Here is a 17,600-nt window from a genome sequence, read left to right on the forward strand (position 1 = left end):
TTCGTAACTGTAGTGAAATCTGATTTGATGGTTTTCTGTTTGACCGTTGGACCAATCCTCACCATCTTCCTTTGCCCCTCTTTACTTTTTCTTTTTTCTTATTTAAATTTACTTTACCTTCTATTTTTTTTTTTTTTTTTCTAACCAGAAGATCCGGGAAGGAAAATTTTGGTCTCTTGATTTTACGTAAGAACTGGATTTTCTTACTTTAGTAAATACTTAGTAATCAACTGTAATAAAACTAATCCTAGTAAGATTAGCCTAAAATTATCGAAATTTTACTTATTTATGTACAGATATAATCCCTAAATTTTGTAAACAACATGGAGTATATTCATTGAAAATTCTCTTACTACATATCATGAATTCAATATTTCTTACTGATTTGCATGTTGTTAATTGATGATATTTTAAATTTTTTTTTTTTTGTTAAAGGTATTTGCATTTGTTGTGGATTGAATTATTCATTTATAGTCGAGTAAATTTATATAAGTTTTATGATGACTTATCATGTTTTTTTGTTTTTGTTAAAGGACTTATCATGTATTATAATACTATACATAAAATGTTAAACATTTTGTATATTATGTAAGATACGTTTCATAAATAAGGATAACTGCACTAGATGGCAACATAATAGAATAACAAAGAAAAGGGCAAGGAGCTAAGAAATACTATGGGTTAAAACATTTTTTAAGCGGTTTATCTATATATGTCTATAATTTAAATACTAATTTATCCAATAATTTTTAATTAAATGTGTGATCCATGTTTTTTATTCTTGATATAATTATTTGATGAGTTAAATGTAGAAACTAAAAATCAAGCTCTAAATTTTATCATAAATATGGTGATATTTTTTTGTCAGTAGCTCAAAACAAGTTATTAGAAAATTATTGTTTTTAAATTAAAATTATAAACATGGTTATATAAATTTTATCATAAAAATGCATTTTTTTGTAAATTATTAAACTTCAATAGTATACGATATAGTGATTAACTGATTATCAAGATATATGTTAATGGAAAAAAAATCAAAGAGTAGTAAATCATCAAACAAAGCTATTATTCTTCTAACATACAAAAATCAAATCAATCAGGTAGAGAATGAAATTAATGTGAAACATCCAACCACAGAAGTCAAGACGGGGCTCTGATAATGGCGCAGTCGTGGTCCGAACCCATATATATATTCACCAGTTGAGAAAGCTGTATTTAACTAGTTGGACTGGACCAATCAAATTAAATTAAATTCATTTTTCTTTATAAATAATAATAATTTCAGAAAAAAATACACATGGATGGGAGAGAGAGTGGGACGGACATGGAGAAGCGTGTCGGCCGGATCGATAGGGTCCGTCTTGTTGTTGTTTTTCTTCTCATTATTATAACCAAATTCGGTATGTAAGAATTAATTTATGATTTGGTCATTCTAAAAGGGAAATTTCTTATTTTTTCCCATCGAATATATAGTGTTTGTTGCTATAAATGTGAAAACCTTGATAAAACTCTATAACATCTAATTTGCGATGCCTTCTTGAAGAAAAGAAAAAACATATTATGAGATTTTTTTGATGTAATGAAAAAGATGATGGAATGATTTCTTGTACGAACAAAATTTTTGGCATACATCTTGACATCTTGTTATCTACGTCGTGCGTTCGAGAGCACACGTGTGAGAGGATAATTATTTTGACAAAAAAAAAAAGAAGAAGCTATTTCTCTCTTTGTTTGGTAATTTTGGGGTAAAAGGAAAGTGAGAAAAAAAAAGAGAAAAAAGAATGACAACACAGAAGGGCACTGACAGTCGTATGATAAGGAAGTGGTTCGATTTGACGTTTGACTTGTCTTTTCATTCTCTCTCTCTTCTTTTCAATTTTATACATTTTTCTTACTCTGTTTTTCTTCAAAATGTAGTAGTATATATATGTATTCTTTTCTTTTTTGAACTCAATGAAATGATTTTTATGATCATCAAAATGTTCTATTTCTCGGTTTTTTTTGTTTCTTTTTCCGGACATCATATTAGTATCATACATTTATGTATATATATAGACAAAAGTTTGAAATACACAATCGTCGTGATTGGCCTAGTTTGCGCAAGTGAATTATTGTATTCATTTAAACGCCTAGTATAGTATTACTGCTATGAGTACTGTTTTATGAAAAACAATAAGACGGTTATTTTATATATATATATATGTGTTTTTTCTTATCTTAAACTGATAGAAAACATGTAAATGTACGAGAGTTTGGAGACTAGTTTTCTCAACAAGATAATGTAATTGATATTTACCAACATGTTCTGAACCATTGTTTTAATTATACTATATTTGTTTGGAACAAATTTTCAGATTTTTCGGTCGCAAAAATACATGTTTGGTTTCTTTACTCAAATATAAGTAGGAATTTGAAATATATTTTTTTGTAAAGAAGGAATTATAAGAATATAATTTTGGGAAGAAACTAAAAGATACTAGTACTTGTAATTTGTGTCTGATGTTATTTTATTTTATTTTGTAAGTAAAGCACATATGGTAATTGGTAAAAGATTGGGTTGTCATCTCAATTAGTTAGTAAAGAGTGAATGAGAAAGCGGGTCCTGGTTTGACGAGATCCTAAAGTTTTACTACCAACTATTTTATATTCACCCCCTTTGTTTTCTTAACATTCTTTTTTTTTACGAGATCCATTGCATATTTTGAAAGAAGAAAATGGTTAAAGTATACACTCCATTAATACTAGATTAGTAATTAGAGACACACACCAAAAAAAAACTCCAAAAGAGAGACTAATTAGAATTCGTCTTTAATCTATGTTAGAGTCCATTTTAGGATAAATCCCTTCGAGTGACCTGACAATTCCACATATCTTAAGTTATATAACTTTATTACATCTTTATTAAGTATTGAAAATGTACTCACTAATTCTATAAATTAAATTGTCTGCGATATTTGATGCATATGTAACAAAAAAGTCTATGATCTATGTGCATGCTTACGATAACAATAATTAATCCAAACATTATTTGATTAACAATGGAATGGCACCACATTTAGTATTTGATATTCCATATACATGCTACTTTCTGAAAACTTTAAAAAACTATTTTATATAGTCCCCATTCCCTTTTCTTCACCTTTCTCTTTTCTTATCTTAAGAAATTAATTTTCTGTCATTTGCTTGCTTTTTGTTTTCCATAGCCCGACAGCATTAATTTTTTATTATATTACAAGATTAAGGGAAAAGTTAATAAAAGATGCCACCAAAAACTTATATATTAAATAATTAAGACTGGTACGTGGAAAAATACTGATCACTAGATTTCTAAACCGCTTAATAATTATCATCCAATGCCTACACTCATTTTTTTCTTTCTCCTTTTTCCTGGAAACACTTAAAAGTTTGTATTCTTCGTTCTCCTTTTACAAATATAGATAGTATTATTTAATAGAGGAACAAAGCAAATCGAGGTATGTGCGGATTACATGTGTGGATAATTAGAAAACAGCTGTACTAATGAATTATAAATAATAAGAACTCTAAGAAACAAGTGAAACTATTCACATGGCTAATTAATCCTGTTTAATTTGGCGATCTTCACTGTTCTTCAACAGTGAACAACTAACGAAATGCTATATGAACAACATGCATGGTTCTATACACTTTTTAATTGCATCACCAACTTTGACACACCAAACATATATACATTAATTTATTAGTAACTTATGTGAGGCCAATGGCCCAATGATATGCGAAAATTATGCTAGTAGAATTACACTGACAATTTAGTACCTGACCTGAATCTTAGACTATTTCGAAGTTTGCTCAAAATCAGTAGAAAGTTTGCAATGGTCAAAGTATACAACCAATGAGAAAGGATACATCTAAAGCCATCATTTTCCAAACATCATGACACACTCTCTAGGCTCTAGGAAAGTGAAAGAAGTCTAATAGTTTGAACAAGATTTGAATCAGCTAACTTAGACTTTGTTGGAAAATAATCTACACATACGTGTGGTTCTCTAATATAGATGTATGTATGTGTTAATACTTTCCCCAGAAAGATGACGACAGCTTTGAAAGCAGCCGAAAATAATATGAACCCCAAGAAGTTCTACTCTTCAAACTTCAAAGCTAAGTCGTCTTCAAGTGAAACTCCTGAAATTGAACATCAAATTAAGAAACTTATATAGATTCCAAATAATTCATATATAGGTGTCCACCAATAACCCATGTATATGGTTTGACTGCAAGCCCATTCGCTGAGGTCGGTCTGACCTTTTGACTTCTAGCCTACAAATTGTAGGGTTCTTGTGTATATAATACATATAGGAATAAATCTGTATGTATGTATACAACCAATATATATAGAAAGAAAAAGGAGGAATTTAGTGGAACCCAACTGAATGTTGTCAGCTGGTGATTCAAATGTTGATGGAAAATCCATAGAAAATGAGAAGTGGATGAGCATAAGAAATTAGGTTCTTGTGGAGGGAGTTGGGTCAATACACCACAAATTAAATTCTCTATTAAGTGGTTGTGGTGGAAAATATGTATGAGTGTGATGATTTTGTCTCTCTTAATATTTGTGTTGGAGAAAGTCACCATATATGATCTACATTTCTACCATCCATTCGACTACTTTAATGAGCAAAACCTAATGGCAATTAAAGAAAACAGGAAATTGTACTAAAACCCTATTAAAATATCAGTAAATTCCAGAATACCCACAATATGGTTTTATATTTCATTAACATGACATATCGCAAATTCTTCAATAATAGTCTAATAGACCCAAACCAGTTTTTTAGATATATATTAGTAATAATAATAATATGAGCTAGTTATGTACACTAAACTGAGTTTGTCTTTTTGGTAAATCCAATAATAATTTGATGTGGACAAAAAAAAATCCAATTATAAATTAATCCAATTTTAGGGATTCAAAATAACATTGCCAATGGGCATAACTAACTAATATATATGCAGTCGTCTCGCAACTCTTTGTTGTTTAAATCCAATGAAGGATAAATTTGACTTCCTATTTTGGTGATAAGATATTAGATTTCTCGAGGGAACTTTTAAAGTTGACAAAAGTCACTTTGAAACATTTGACCAAAATATTTATAATGGCCACATGATTATATTTAATTCGGATTTTTGTAATATGTCGAAAGTCCAATATGCTCCAATTGTTGCAATGTTCACATGGTCTTTGCCCTAAATCATTGGCGTTTGATATTTACAATTAATTGCCATTCCTCAATTTGTCTTTTGTCTTCAGAGCTATCACATCGACCGGTCTATATATCGTGTGCACCCTCCTCCACATATTAGAATCGGTTCTAGAATTTTTGTTTTTGTTAATGGGATTTGGAAGGTTTATACGTCTTCATTGGATGAAAATAGTTTACCTAATAATTTAGCTCCAAGACACTTCGAATCGAATCCTTGTCTAGTAGTCATACGGACCGACAAAAGTGTGTATACGTAGTTGCTTCCAGTTATGAATATTCTTGCAATTTTCTCATTATACAAACCACTATAGAGAAGCAAAGACAAAAGTCTGAATATATTAAAAGCAATTTCTATATATATTACATTTTTATAATGATTTTCTTTTTGCAATATTTACTAAAACTTATATATATGACATTGTACAATTATTATTGTTTAGTAATTGTAGTCTGTTTTCTAACAATAATAGATTAAGAAATATATATATTTTTTAAATGATACGTGAACGAATGAGGAGTTGTTCTAATATTAATTGAAAACATAAAATCAATGAAAATTGAAGCTTAATTATTTAAAAATTTATAAAAAAGTGTAAACATCAAATAAATACAAAGTTATAAATGCGAAATAGTTTTATTAAATGCTAGAAAACATTTAACCTAAAGCATCTTCTAATTTCCCTTTTTGTGCTAATGGTTTTGTTATGCCACTATTCATTTGGACATAAGGCATGTATTGTTAAGAATATATAGAGCATGTATTGTTCTAGTGTAGTTGATACTCTAAACTTCTCACTAATGATCAATATAAAAGTAATGTTAATCATTTTTTTATATATCTCAGATGGTATTCGATATTATAAAACTGATGTCAAATACTAATGTTTAAGTAGTATAGCACAAAAGATTACAAAAAACATTAAAAGGGAAAGGGAAAGTGGTGATAATTATGCATAATTTATTGATTCCATAAGTCATCTCGTCTCTTTTTCAAAATCTTTACTTTAACCACTCAAAAGCAACCAAGTACATATACATGAGCGATTATATAAACATTATGCACTAACTTCATGATGTGCATACGACAAAGTAGTGACATATACTTATGTATTATGGGGCACAATAAGAGGCCCTCGCTCTTAATGTCATCCAGATGGAGGATAAGGACAAACTAATCCATCATTTCAAAACCTCTTAAGCTTTCAATTTTTATTTTAGTTGCAGTATCACACTATAATATTAAAATTGTATTTCGGTCTACGGTAATTTGTATGAAAAAGGGTAAAGCCTTTAGAGACTTAATTGTTTTTAATAACTTCTCTGGATATAAATGGGAAAATAACTATTAAAGAAAACTAGGAAATTAGGAGATTGGAATTAGCCAATTAGGCGTATCTTTCTCTTCTTATAATGGGAAAGGGACTTGACAGGAGAAAGCAGATGAAAATTAAAGAAGAGCAAACACTTCACACTTGATGAAAAGAAGAAAGTTTAAATTTTGGAAAGAATTTAACAAATAATTAAATCAACTATATTAGTATTAGGGGTCAAGTGGAGATTCTTTTGTGCTAATTTGATAATATGGGTCCCATTGGCCAGAAAAAGTTAAATTATTAAAAATAAAAGGAAAAGTTTTTGTTTTTTTTTCGTCAAAATGAGAATTTTAAAGTTGGAATTAAGAATAATAATATAAAATTTATATCCGTATTTGGTTCACCATCACTAAAATTTTATTTCATGGATCCCACAATTATTTTCCCTCAAATCATCCAAATGGAAAATCTTTGGCAAATGTAGAGAATCAGATGCAAATAACAGAAGAGGAAACTAAACCACATATATATATATATATATGTGTGTGTCATTTGGCCCAGAAAAAGGTAGAGGATACAACAAATAGGTGCCTGAGTTATCACATTGCAGGCCTTTAGGAGACCAGTAAACCCATTTGGATTAATTAAATCAGAATGCTAAAAGTGTTTATTGTTTTCTTAACTATAATTAATACCAACAATATGCGATATTTATTATAACAGACAGTTACCATATAGTAAGTATTAACTTGCAATTTCAAACAAAACATTCGTATATTTGTTGCATGTGTGTACATAAAAGTAGAAAAGGAAAGCTGGAATTACTAGGTTATGGATTGCTGCAGAAGGAGTGTTTGTTAGGGATTGCAGGTGATTTGAATTATGCAGAAAAAGGAAATATACAGAAGTGGTTTAAAAACAAAGAGTAAACGTAAGTTGCTTGATTGACAAAAAAAAAAAAAAACGTAAGTTGCTTTTTCAACAGGTAAAATTTGACATTTTATTAAGAATGTTCAGTCCAAATAAACGCGCGAATCGATCTGAATCTAAAGAAAAAAATCATATCTCAAAACCTAATTGAGATTATTTTTCATGGTAATATTTTTTCTTTGAACCAAAATTTTCTCTATATCTTTAAGATTTTATAGATCCAATACAACTGAAACGAATGCAATGAAAATATTCATGTTGAATTATAGAACAGAAACAAACAAATTAAATAAATGCTAAATTTTCCTTCTTTTTGTTTTAATCATTTCAATACATACATAGAATTTGAACTAATTAATTTATATAAAACATTCTACAAACTTGATTATTCTATATATTGTTATGGTAAACTTTTTTTTTTTGATCAAACTGTTATGGTAAACATGAATGCATAGATAGATGATTTTAAGTATGCGATTAAAATTTTGTTGGGATGCAAAATGAAATATGTATGACAAGACAAGACAATGGTGTGTGTTATTGCATGTGAAGAGATGTGATGGTGACTTCAATGACTTGACCTCTCAATCTCCTCCTCTCTCTGTCTCTCTGCTGGTCCTCTCTTAAATTTGTTTTCTTATTTTTTTCTTTTTCTTATAACTAATTCGATTTTTTTTAATGAAGCTAAGCTACCAAAAAACCATCTCCTTTCTAATTTTCGCTATAGTAATTAAATGATCAAAACGCACCAAAACCAACACCCATATGTTTACATGCATAGAATTTAAATGTAATTCATATTATATACTAATTAGCTTCTTTTTTTTTGCAACTTTTTGTTTTCTTATATAGCACATAAATTTTTGTACCATTGCCTCTTCACTTCTATAGCTTGCCGAAATTAATATAAATATTATTATTGGCTATTTATTTTGTTGTCAATACTTTTCTTGTAGGTAATAATAATTACATGAACTTTTTATCTATCACATGAGACTATGAGAGGTCCCTTCCTAGTTATACGGTTATGCGAAAATAGCGGCTTTCAAAAATAACGGTACGGCCGAGGCGTTTACTTTAAACGGGCTCCGTTTACTTCAAGTCTGTCACAACGTTCGTCACGTGTCATTGAACACACTATCACCTGACTAGCTTACCACACCCCAGACCAATAATTATTGCTCTGTTACTAAACATTAGCCACGTAAAAGTCTTGAGTTTAAGAAAATTGTATAGTAATAAGACAAACTTTTACTTATAGTTCAATAATTTTTTTTATGTAATTCCATATATATATATATATATATTATCACATGGTATAGTATTTAATTATGTGATGGTCTCCATCTACACCAGATTTTCTTTGCAATGACCTAACAAACCAAGACCAACTTTAACCATGTGTTGAAAGCACTTGAAACCGTCTATGTTCACAGGTTAGCTACTCAATTATAACTAAAGTTAGCTAACGTAATAGTATATGAATGATTTAGTTGGAATGCGAATAATAATTTTTGTTGTAGGAGCACTGACTTCCACATGCCATGAGTAGGCCTAGAGCTTAAGTCTCAGTCTCATTTTCATGCGTCTCTCTCACTCAATGTTCCACTAGTTCCAGTAGTATTAAATGAATAATAGAGCCTTTGCATATAACCAGAGAGAGTGAGAGACCTTTGGGCCAAAAGCTCTAACAAAAATTCCTTTTGTTTCAGAGAATAGAGAGAAAGAGAGAGAGCTAGAGAGAGAAAATGACAATTGAAAAAACTTGGGAGTTGGAGTTAAGAGATACCTGAAACTTTCTGTTTCTGTGATGACTGTGACCACTGGACTTTGCTTTTCTCTATCATCTCTGCTCTCAGGGGCTTTCTTGTCTATTCATCATCTTATATATATCATTTTCAGTTAACTCTACTTATCAAAATTTACACTGTATTATTGCATAAAATAAGATCTGGATTAGACTAAAATCTTGTATTGACACTAATCAAACATCTCAGTGTTTTCTCTTTGTATTTTCCTCGGTCAAACATCTCAAGATTTTTTTTTTTAATTATTTTTTTTCATTTTACAAATTTCGTATCTTTACATTATTTGTTTGACAAGACATATACTTCTCTGATTTGAAAGCATAACAAGAAAACGTACTTGTGTGATTGATACCTCAGTAACAGTTTTTTTTTCCGCTCTTCATATTATCTACCATATGGAAAAGACATTCTTATAGATCAATATGTTTTTTAAATGAAACTATGGTCTAAGACAAAATAGCTAGACACAATGGCCATGATATTTTCTGTATATATAAAAACGAAAAAAAAAAATATTGATCAACCAGTATATGAAATTTAAGATCATGTAAATAACAAATAAAGACATTTAGTAGCAAAAAAAGAAGGATAGATCGCGTAATAAGATACATTTATCATCGAACAAATCACATATTCATATGCCGACCCACAAAAAATCACATATTCATATTACAGTCATAATTCATAACAACATTCGTCTTATTTATTTGAGTTGCAGACCCCCAATTTATATAGTACGTATGTATAGTAGACGGGTTTAAGGTCTACAACAATTATTCGATTTTGATAACTTTGAACCATATGGTTCACGTGGACAAGAGTGGTGTTTTTTATTCCACATATCATATATGGTGTTGAGTGTCGATCAAATTAGAATCCAAGGAAAAAAGAAACTCCATAATTAAATTTATTATTCTTTAATTATACAGACTATATATAGTAATGTTGCATTTGTGGACAAGACTAATTAATATGTTTTCGATAGGTAAAATCGAATAAAAGAGTCAATGGTGAAACAAGTTGGCGATAATTAACCTTTTTCTAATCGAGGGGCCAAAGAAAGGTAAAATAATAATGGCCCGACAAATGAAATTCGATATGATTTAATGAGGATTTACCATTAAATTTGGTTGTCACTTTCATAGACTTTTTTCACCAATTTCCAGATCTCCCACTTTACCATTCCATCATTTTTGGGAATTTCATTATTCTAAATTCAAGTATCAGTCTAATTAATTAACTAATACTCCTATCTTTCCGTAGCTATTATTTTATAACAGTTACAAAAATACGTGGCAAGAAAAAGAGTGTATTTCCATTTTCCAGCGTTCAAGATTAATGGGCCATTTGATTTTCTAAATATTGGGCCAAAGAGAGAATCCATAGAAGCCCATTTTAAACTATCATATCTTCCCGCGAAAAAGATAGTGTAACCACTTTCTTTAACAGCGAATATGACCTTCCCGTGATAGTCACTCTTTTGGATTCCATTCACCACCTTTGATCAATTCAAGTTTGACACGCTTCTCTCGAATCCTTCTAACATATAATAGATCCATCGGATCCTCCAAAACCACAAGTTAAAAAAATTATTCAAGAAACACGAGAACAAAAACAATGGCGAAATTATTCATCAAGCAAGCAGAGCAATATGCAGCAGCCCGACCCAGTTACCCCACCAAACTCTTCGAATATATCGCATCGAAAACACCGTGCCACGACCTTGCCTGGGACGTTGGCGCCGGAAGCGGCCAAGCCTCACGATCGGTATAATAGTGTTGTTCAAATCTCCAAATAACTCATGTTAGTCTTTCAATCTTGATTCAAAATTCTATATCATTTTAATCTTGTCCTTCTTTTCAGCTAGCCGGAATCTACAAGAACGTGATTGCTACAGACACGAGCTCAAAGCAACTTGAATTTGCTGCAAAGCTTCCCAACGTCCGTTACGAGATCACTCCACCGACGATGTCTTCATCGGAGATCGAGAAGCTAGTAGCACCTGAATCATCAGTTGATTTAGTCACCGTCGCTCAAGCCCTTCATTGGTTCGACCTCACGAACTTTTACAGCAACGTGAAACACGTGCTCAAGAAACCCAACGGAGTAATCGCCGCCTGGTGCTACACCAATCCGGAAGTTAACGACGCCGTGGACAAGGTCTTTCAACGGTTTTACGATGAGAAACTTGGTCCTCATTGGGATCTAGCGCGACGGCTTGTGGAGGATGGGTACAGAGGAATTGAGTTTCCGTTCGAGAAAGTGGATAATGATGAGTCAACGGAAAGTCAAAGTTTTCCGGTGAGGTTTGTAACGGAGAAAGAAATGGTGTTTGAAGAGTATATGACGTATCTGAGGTCATCTTCGGCGTATCAGACGGCTAAGGAGAAAGGTTTAGAGCTTTTGACGGCTGAGATGGAAGGAGAGTTTGCTGGTTCGTGGAAAGAAGATGGGAAAGAGAAGAAAGTTGTTAGGTATCCGATTTATCTGTTGATCGGAAGAGTTGCAGAAGAACGTGTATAAATTGATATCTCTCAGTTAGGCATTTCGTCGAACACCTTGTGCTTACACACAAGAAGACATTAGTTTTGATTGGTTCAATGTAAAAATAAAACTTTGTCGTTCCAGCATTCCTGGGGATCTCTAATCTTTCCTTTTTTACCCCACGCGCGACTACACAATATCTAAATTCCACTGAAAAAGAAAAAAAGCGACTATACTCTATATTGCTCTTTCAGATTTGCTATCTAACGTTAAGAAAAAAATAAAAAATGACGCTATCTCTATAAAGTATACTAGATTTTCATCCGCAGTATAGCGCGGGACGATTTATTTTTTAAAAGTAATATATATTAAAACTTATAAATTTTAATTTTATAAAATATTTTTATTTTACAGTTTATAATTGTTATTAGGTAACCCTATACCACGAATCCATGAGATAATTGTTAAAAAACTGGAGTTTTAATCCCTATTAAAACAGTATATTAATAATATTTTAAAATTTTATAAATATTGATTCAAATACATCCACCATATAACCCAATTCTAAAATAAAACTCGTTATGTAATTTTTTTACCCGTCCCGTGATTATTTTTCTAAAGTAGTAATTTTTAAAATTTAAGAATTATTTTTTATATATTAAAGTTTTGCAAATTGTATCATTCTCTAATACATTTATATTTTATTGTTTAATTTTATATATAGTAACATTATACATACCACATAACATTTTTGGTTTTATATAATCTTTTCTAAATTAGGATGATTTGATATGTTTAATATTAGTGGTTTTACAAAATAATAAATTAAAGATTTAACCCGTATTGAAACGGTGGATTAATCATATTTTACTTTTTTATTAATGTTGATTCAAAAACCCGTCTCTCCAAATTCGTCTTGCCAAAAAGTCATTTAGTTTATTAATATTAATTTTATTAATGATATGACTCTGAATTATATTCTAAATATTTTAGCTAATAACATAGGAGTGCACCATATTTATTTAATAGGGGAATGTACCATATGATCCGAATACACTTTTATCCAAATCCACCAAAAAAGTCTTGCAAAAATATTATAGAGATAAGAAACGATAGTCGGTTTTGATACGTATAAGATTAGCAAATATATTAGTTAGCTTAAATTAGTTAAAAAATACAAATTGAAAAGGTATATTACATTATTCGAATATAGTATCAAAACTTATATAACAGAGAGATTTGATAATTTTTTAATTGTTGAATACTTTTTTTGTGCCAATTTTTATGTGATTAAGATTTACTTGATTTCGTATATAAAATATTAAATTGACTTATTTGTTTATAATTTGGTAACATATAGATATTTGAATATTCAGTATATTTTGCTTCAGTTTAGGAAATCTTTGATGACCCGTCTTTAAATCCAATAAGCCCTATAATCTAGATATTAACCTGCAGTATACCGCAGGTACGCTTATATTTTAGTTAAAATAAAATCTTTTATTGTAAAGATGATTTAAAAATATATGATATTATTTTATTTGATTTTATATGTATAGTAAACTGTGAGTTCATGTATATGTTTTGTTGATATTATCTATATTATTTAGTGTTTAAGATTATACACTTGTAGTTTGATTGTTAATTTAAGAGTTTCACCTCTAGTATTCCATCTTGTATTAATATCGATCTAAACCCGTCAATTCTAGGATTTTCCAGCTTTTATTAAAAATTGAATCACATCTAATATGTTATTAATTATTGTACTATATAAGATTATAAATTTTCAATATAATATGTATGAAATTGAATAGAAATATTTCAAATTATGACCCGTTACTCAGTAGAAAGTTTTCTTAAATCTATTTTTCACCCGTTATAATATTTTTTCATGTATTGAACAGTTTATATTCGTTTTTAAAAATTCAAATTGTGGCATATGCGAAATAACTCTAATTATTATTTTTATAATGATGATATTATTTTTCCGCAAAAATAAAATCATATAAAGATGAGAAGTGAACTAGAATAATTAATAAAAAAATTAATATGATAATTTAGATATCAAATATAATTTGTTGATTTTAATTGGTTACTTTTTTGGAAATTAATAATGTATTTCGTTTTTTTAATTAAATTCAATTAATTAAAATTTAGATATCAAATCTTATATGTTGATTTTGATTGGTTATTATTTTTGGAAAATAATAATATATTTCGTTTTTTAATTAAATTTAATTAATTAAATTAGTATTTGACTTTTTAATCATTAAAGAGATAAATTAATTTACTCTTTAAAATTTTATTTCTAATGGCATACCTATGTAATTACTTACAAAAATTAAGGTTACATTTAAAATATACTTCCCAAATAATATAGTAGGATATTTTTAATACGAAATTTTAACTGTATGATTACTAAAAACAAGCAAAAGGTAAATCGCTTTGCTAGGAGCCTAGGACCATTTGGTCATGCAATGACTCATTTGGTAATGCAAGCTAAAACTAAATCGTAAGACTACCAAAAGCAAGCAAAGGTGATTCAAACGAGGTAGTGTAGTGGTACTTGGGTCATGACATAAGGAAAAGGGATTTTAATCCTCAGACCTTAAAGCGCTTGAATTCGATTTTCATTTTGTACTATGTCATTTTCTAATGACCACTTGTTTTTTTTTTGAGTTTCGGCCCATGAAATTAACATGTGGTGGGCTTGCAGAAACTTCTGCCAAGGATCATATGCTCAGCCGAGAGTAGTTCGCTCTAGTTGTAGTTCTGATTGTGAGAAATCGACGACTAGATATCCTATTCTAATCTTTTTTTTTAAAAAAGATATGCCCACGAAAGTAAAAGAAATGATCGAAAACCAAGTCAAATTTACCCTCATCTATTTGCGTGTGTATGTACGAAGGCATTTTTTTTAGCAAAAATGTATCAAAGCATTGGCATCGCGTAATTATAAACTTTATAACCCTTAGAGATAGAGCTGTCAATTGGGCAGGCCGCCCATGGACTTGCCCAGTCCAAATGCATATGGACGGGCTATATTCCGAACCATAAAACAAATGATCTAATTGGGCATATGACCAGTTTTGTCCGCGGATAATATGGGCTTGACCATATGGACAATGGGCTGCCCATGGGCATGAATTGAGTCAATAGACATGTCTTCATTTTAATCATATTTTTATAATTTTAATTATAATTACAACTAAATAATTTTCAAATTCTATATTTTACATTTATAAGTTTCTATCTTTATGAAAATTTTAAATTTTAATAAATTGTTTCTTATTAAATTATTTATAGTTTTGAAGGAAAGATAGTATTCCACAATTTTTTAGAATACACAAATTTTCAATTTTACGGTTTTGACGGGAAAAATACAATTCTCCGATTTTACGAATTTGACCGAAAAACGTAATTTCGTAAATTTTCCTCTTAAATCGCGATTTTAATTGGCGAGAACACAATTTTACGGTTTTGATGAGAAAACGCAATTCTCCGATTTTATGGTTTTGACGGGAAAACACAATTTTTCTGCCAAAATCGTGATTTTATTTTATTGGCGAAAAAAACATAATTTTACAGTTTTGGTGAGAAAACACAATTCTCCGTTTTGGCGGGAAAAAACAATTTTATGATTTTACAGTTTTGGCAGAAAAAAACAATTCCATAATTTTTCCGCCAAAATCGTGATTTTATTGTATTGGTAAGAAAAACACAATTTTACCGTTTTGTCGGAAAAATGCAAGTCTTCGATTTTTACAATTTTTGCGGAAAATTTCTTTAAAATCATGATTTTTGATTTATCAATAATAAATGAGCTGACCATGGGCTTGCCCATATGGACATGATCTTTATTGGGCATGGACATTTTTCAGACCATTGTCCATTATGGACCGTCCAACTTGGCCCATAAAAAAAACTGTCCGTACGGACACGCCCAATGGTCCTTGGACGGACCATTTGACAGCTCTACTTAGAGATACCCGCACGTACACTAGCTACTGAGGAGTCTGAGCTACACTATCTTTTTCTTGTTTCACTAGAACACATTCACATTAACTACAACTTCAAATATGATAAAAGGAAACACTTTTAAAACAAATACATATTTCTAATTCCTTTTCCTTGGAACATTTTCATGCGTTCAAAGCTTTTCTTGTGAATCATACTACATATCTCCTCGTGCAAGTAAGGAACACAGTTAAATACATTACTTTTAGTAAACGTACACTTCCTAAAAGGGACATGCATGTGTGGCTTGAAAGAATGTAAAACTTCAATTTAACTAAAACATAAACTTAAACTAAAACGAGAAGTTAAACTAAAAAATAAATGCAAACCGTAATATTATTACGTTAAACGTTTAAATGGCAAGGAAACACAGACAGTCAGCCAATTTTGGAAGTAATTTTGTCATATCCATGATTTATCCGATTATCAAATCAAATATCTCATACATACCCATATAAATACCCCTCCGCTTACGCTTTATTTGCCACACAACACCTTTAGTTAAAACATTTTTTAAACCAAATCAAAACAGATAACCAAAAGAAAAGAAAATGGAAAAATCAAACGTTTTCCTCCTCTCCATACTTCTCATGGCTTCACTCTTCTCCATATCCCACGCCTTTCAACTCTGGGGCTACGCAATCGACCGAGTCAGCATTCGTGGTGTCGTGTATTGTAGCCTTGACGGAGATCCAAGCGCACCACCTGTCTCCAATGCCACAGTCTATATTGAATGTCCAGGCGGCTCAAACTCAACCCTCGCTCAAGCAGTGACCAATCAGGTTGGTGTATTTACCCTTGTGTTCAACCCCGGCAATACGACTTTTGTTAATCCAAATAAGTGCGACATCAAAGTAAATCTTCCAACTAACTCATGCTTTATCTATCCACCGGGTGGCGTTCTCATAGCCTCAGTTAATGAGCTGCTTAGCATCATCCTCCAGAATCTTTTGATTATCGCTACCTATGCCACTACACCATTTCTCAGCCTTGGTTAATGTTTATCGCTAACTATGCCATCGGTGCTTCTCGACAATGATGTATGATGCGATCGTCTCTGCCTTAAAGTGTGTGCGCCTTATATGTATACTGTGATTTTAATGTATGGTCGTCTACTATTATATATATAGGGAGAAATAAGTGAGGCATATATATGCTCCACAAAAGCTTATATATAAGCAGCTCCGTCTTTGTCATCTTTATGTACTTAACTAAAAGGATACTACATAATAGTAATAAGTGGGTATGTATTTTATCATCAATAATTCTCTTAAATACTAGTTATTACTGTCTTTATATATATATACACTAATGGATTTTGAAAAACGTTAGTACTTCCGCAGTTTTTAGTTCAGCTTACTAGTTGGAAAAATCAGAGGGTTTATACTTTCTTAAAAATTAAATTGTTGGACTAAAGATCAACTGGGGGAAAAAATGTTTTAAGCTGTTGACAAATATTAATATCTATTAATTTAATATAAAATACAAAGTAATCCAACGTCCATTATAAGCTCACTCCACCAACGATGTCATCGAGCAGCTAGTGGCGCCGGAATCATCAGTCGATTTAGTCACCGTCGCACAAGCCCTTCACTGATTCAACTTCACCACCTTTTACAGCAACGTGAAACACGTGCTCAAGAAACCCAACGGGGTAATTGCCGCCTGGTGCAAGATTTTCCGACGGTTTTACGTTGAGAAAACTTGGCCCTCATTGGGATAAAGCGAGGCGGCTAGTGGAAGATGGGTCTGGAGTGATATAAATACTCCTCCATTTAAAGCCTTAACCTGAATATAGATCTACTACA

General features: G+C 30.7%; 2 protein-coding genes, 1 long non-coding RNA gene and 1 pseudogene across 4 annotated transcripts; 3 read left to right on the forward strand and 1 right to left on the reverse strand.

Annotated features, from left to right (window-relative positions):
- Positions 1 to 4,037: 4,037 nt before the first annotated feature.
- Positions 4,038 to 4,311, reverse strand: AT2G09255. The gene has a single exon (NR_140499.1). It is a non-coding gene; the product is annotated as an other RNA (long non-coding RNA).
- Positions 4,312 to 10,746: 6,435 nt separating this feature from the next.
- AT2G41380 (S-adenosyl-L-methionine-dependent methyltransferases superfamily protein) lies at positions 10,747 to 12,122 on the forward strand. Its single transcript, NM_129701.4, has 2 exons — positions 10,747 to 11,058; positions 11,155 to 12,122. The coding sequence occupies exons 1-2, from the start codon at positions 10,909 to 10,911 to the stop codon at positions 11,812 to 11,814; spliced, it is 810 nt and encodes a 269-aa protein (NP_181669.1). The 5' UTR covers positions 10,747 to 10,908; the 3' UTR covers positions 11,815 to 12,122.
- A 4,185-nt stretch (positions 12,123 to 16,307) lies between these two features.
- AT2G41390 (Pollen Ole e 1 allergen and extensin family protein) lies at positions 16,308 to 17,124 on the forward strand. Its single transcript, NM_129702.2, has one exon. The coding sequence runs from the start codon at positions 16,344 to 16,346 to the stop codon at positions 16,788 to 16,790; it is 447 nt and encodes a 148-aa protein (NP_181670.2). The 5' UTR covers positions 16,308 to 16,343; the 3' UTR covers positions 16,791 to 17,124.
- A 155-nt stretch (positions 17,125 to 17,279) lies between these two features.
- AT2G41391 lies at positions 17,280 to 17,540 on the forward strand (annotated as a pseudogene). The gene has a single exon.
- Positions 17,541 to 17,600: the final 60 nt, after the last annotated feature.

Source organism: Arabidopsis thaliana, chromosome 2 (assembly GCF_000001735.4).
Source record: "Arabidopsis thaliana chromosome 2, partial sequence".
In the NCBI taxonomy this organism is placed as follows: Eukaryota; Viridiplantae; Streptophyta; class Magnoliopsida; order Brassicales; family Brassicaceae; genus Arabidopsis; species Arabidopsis thaliana.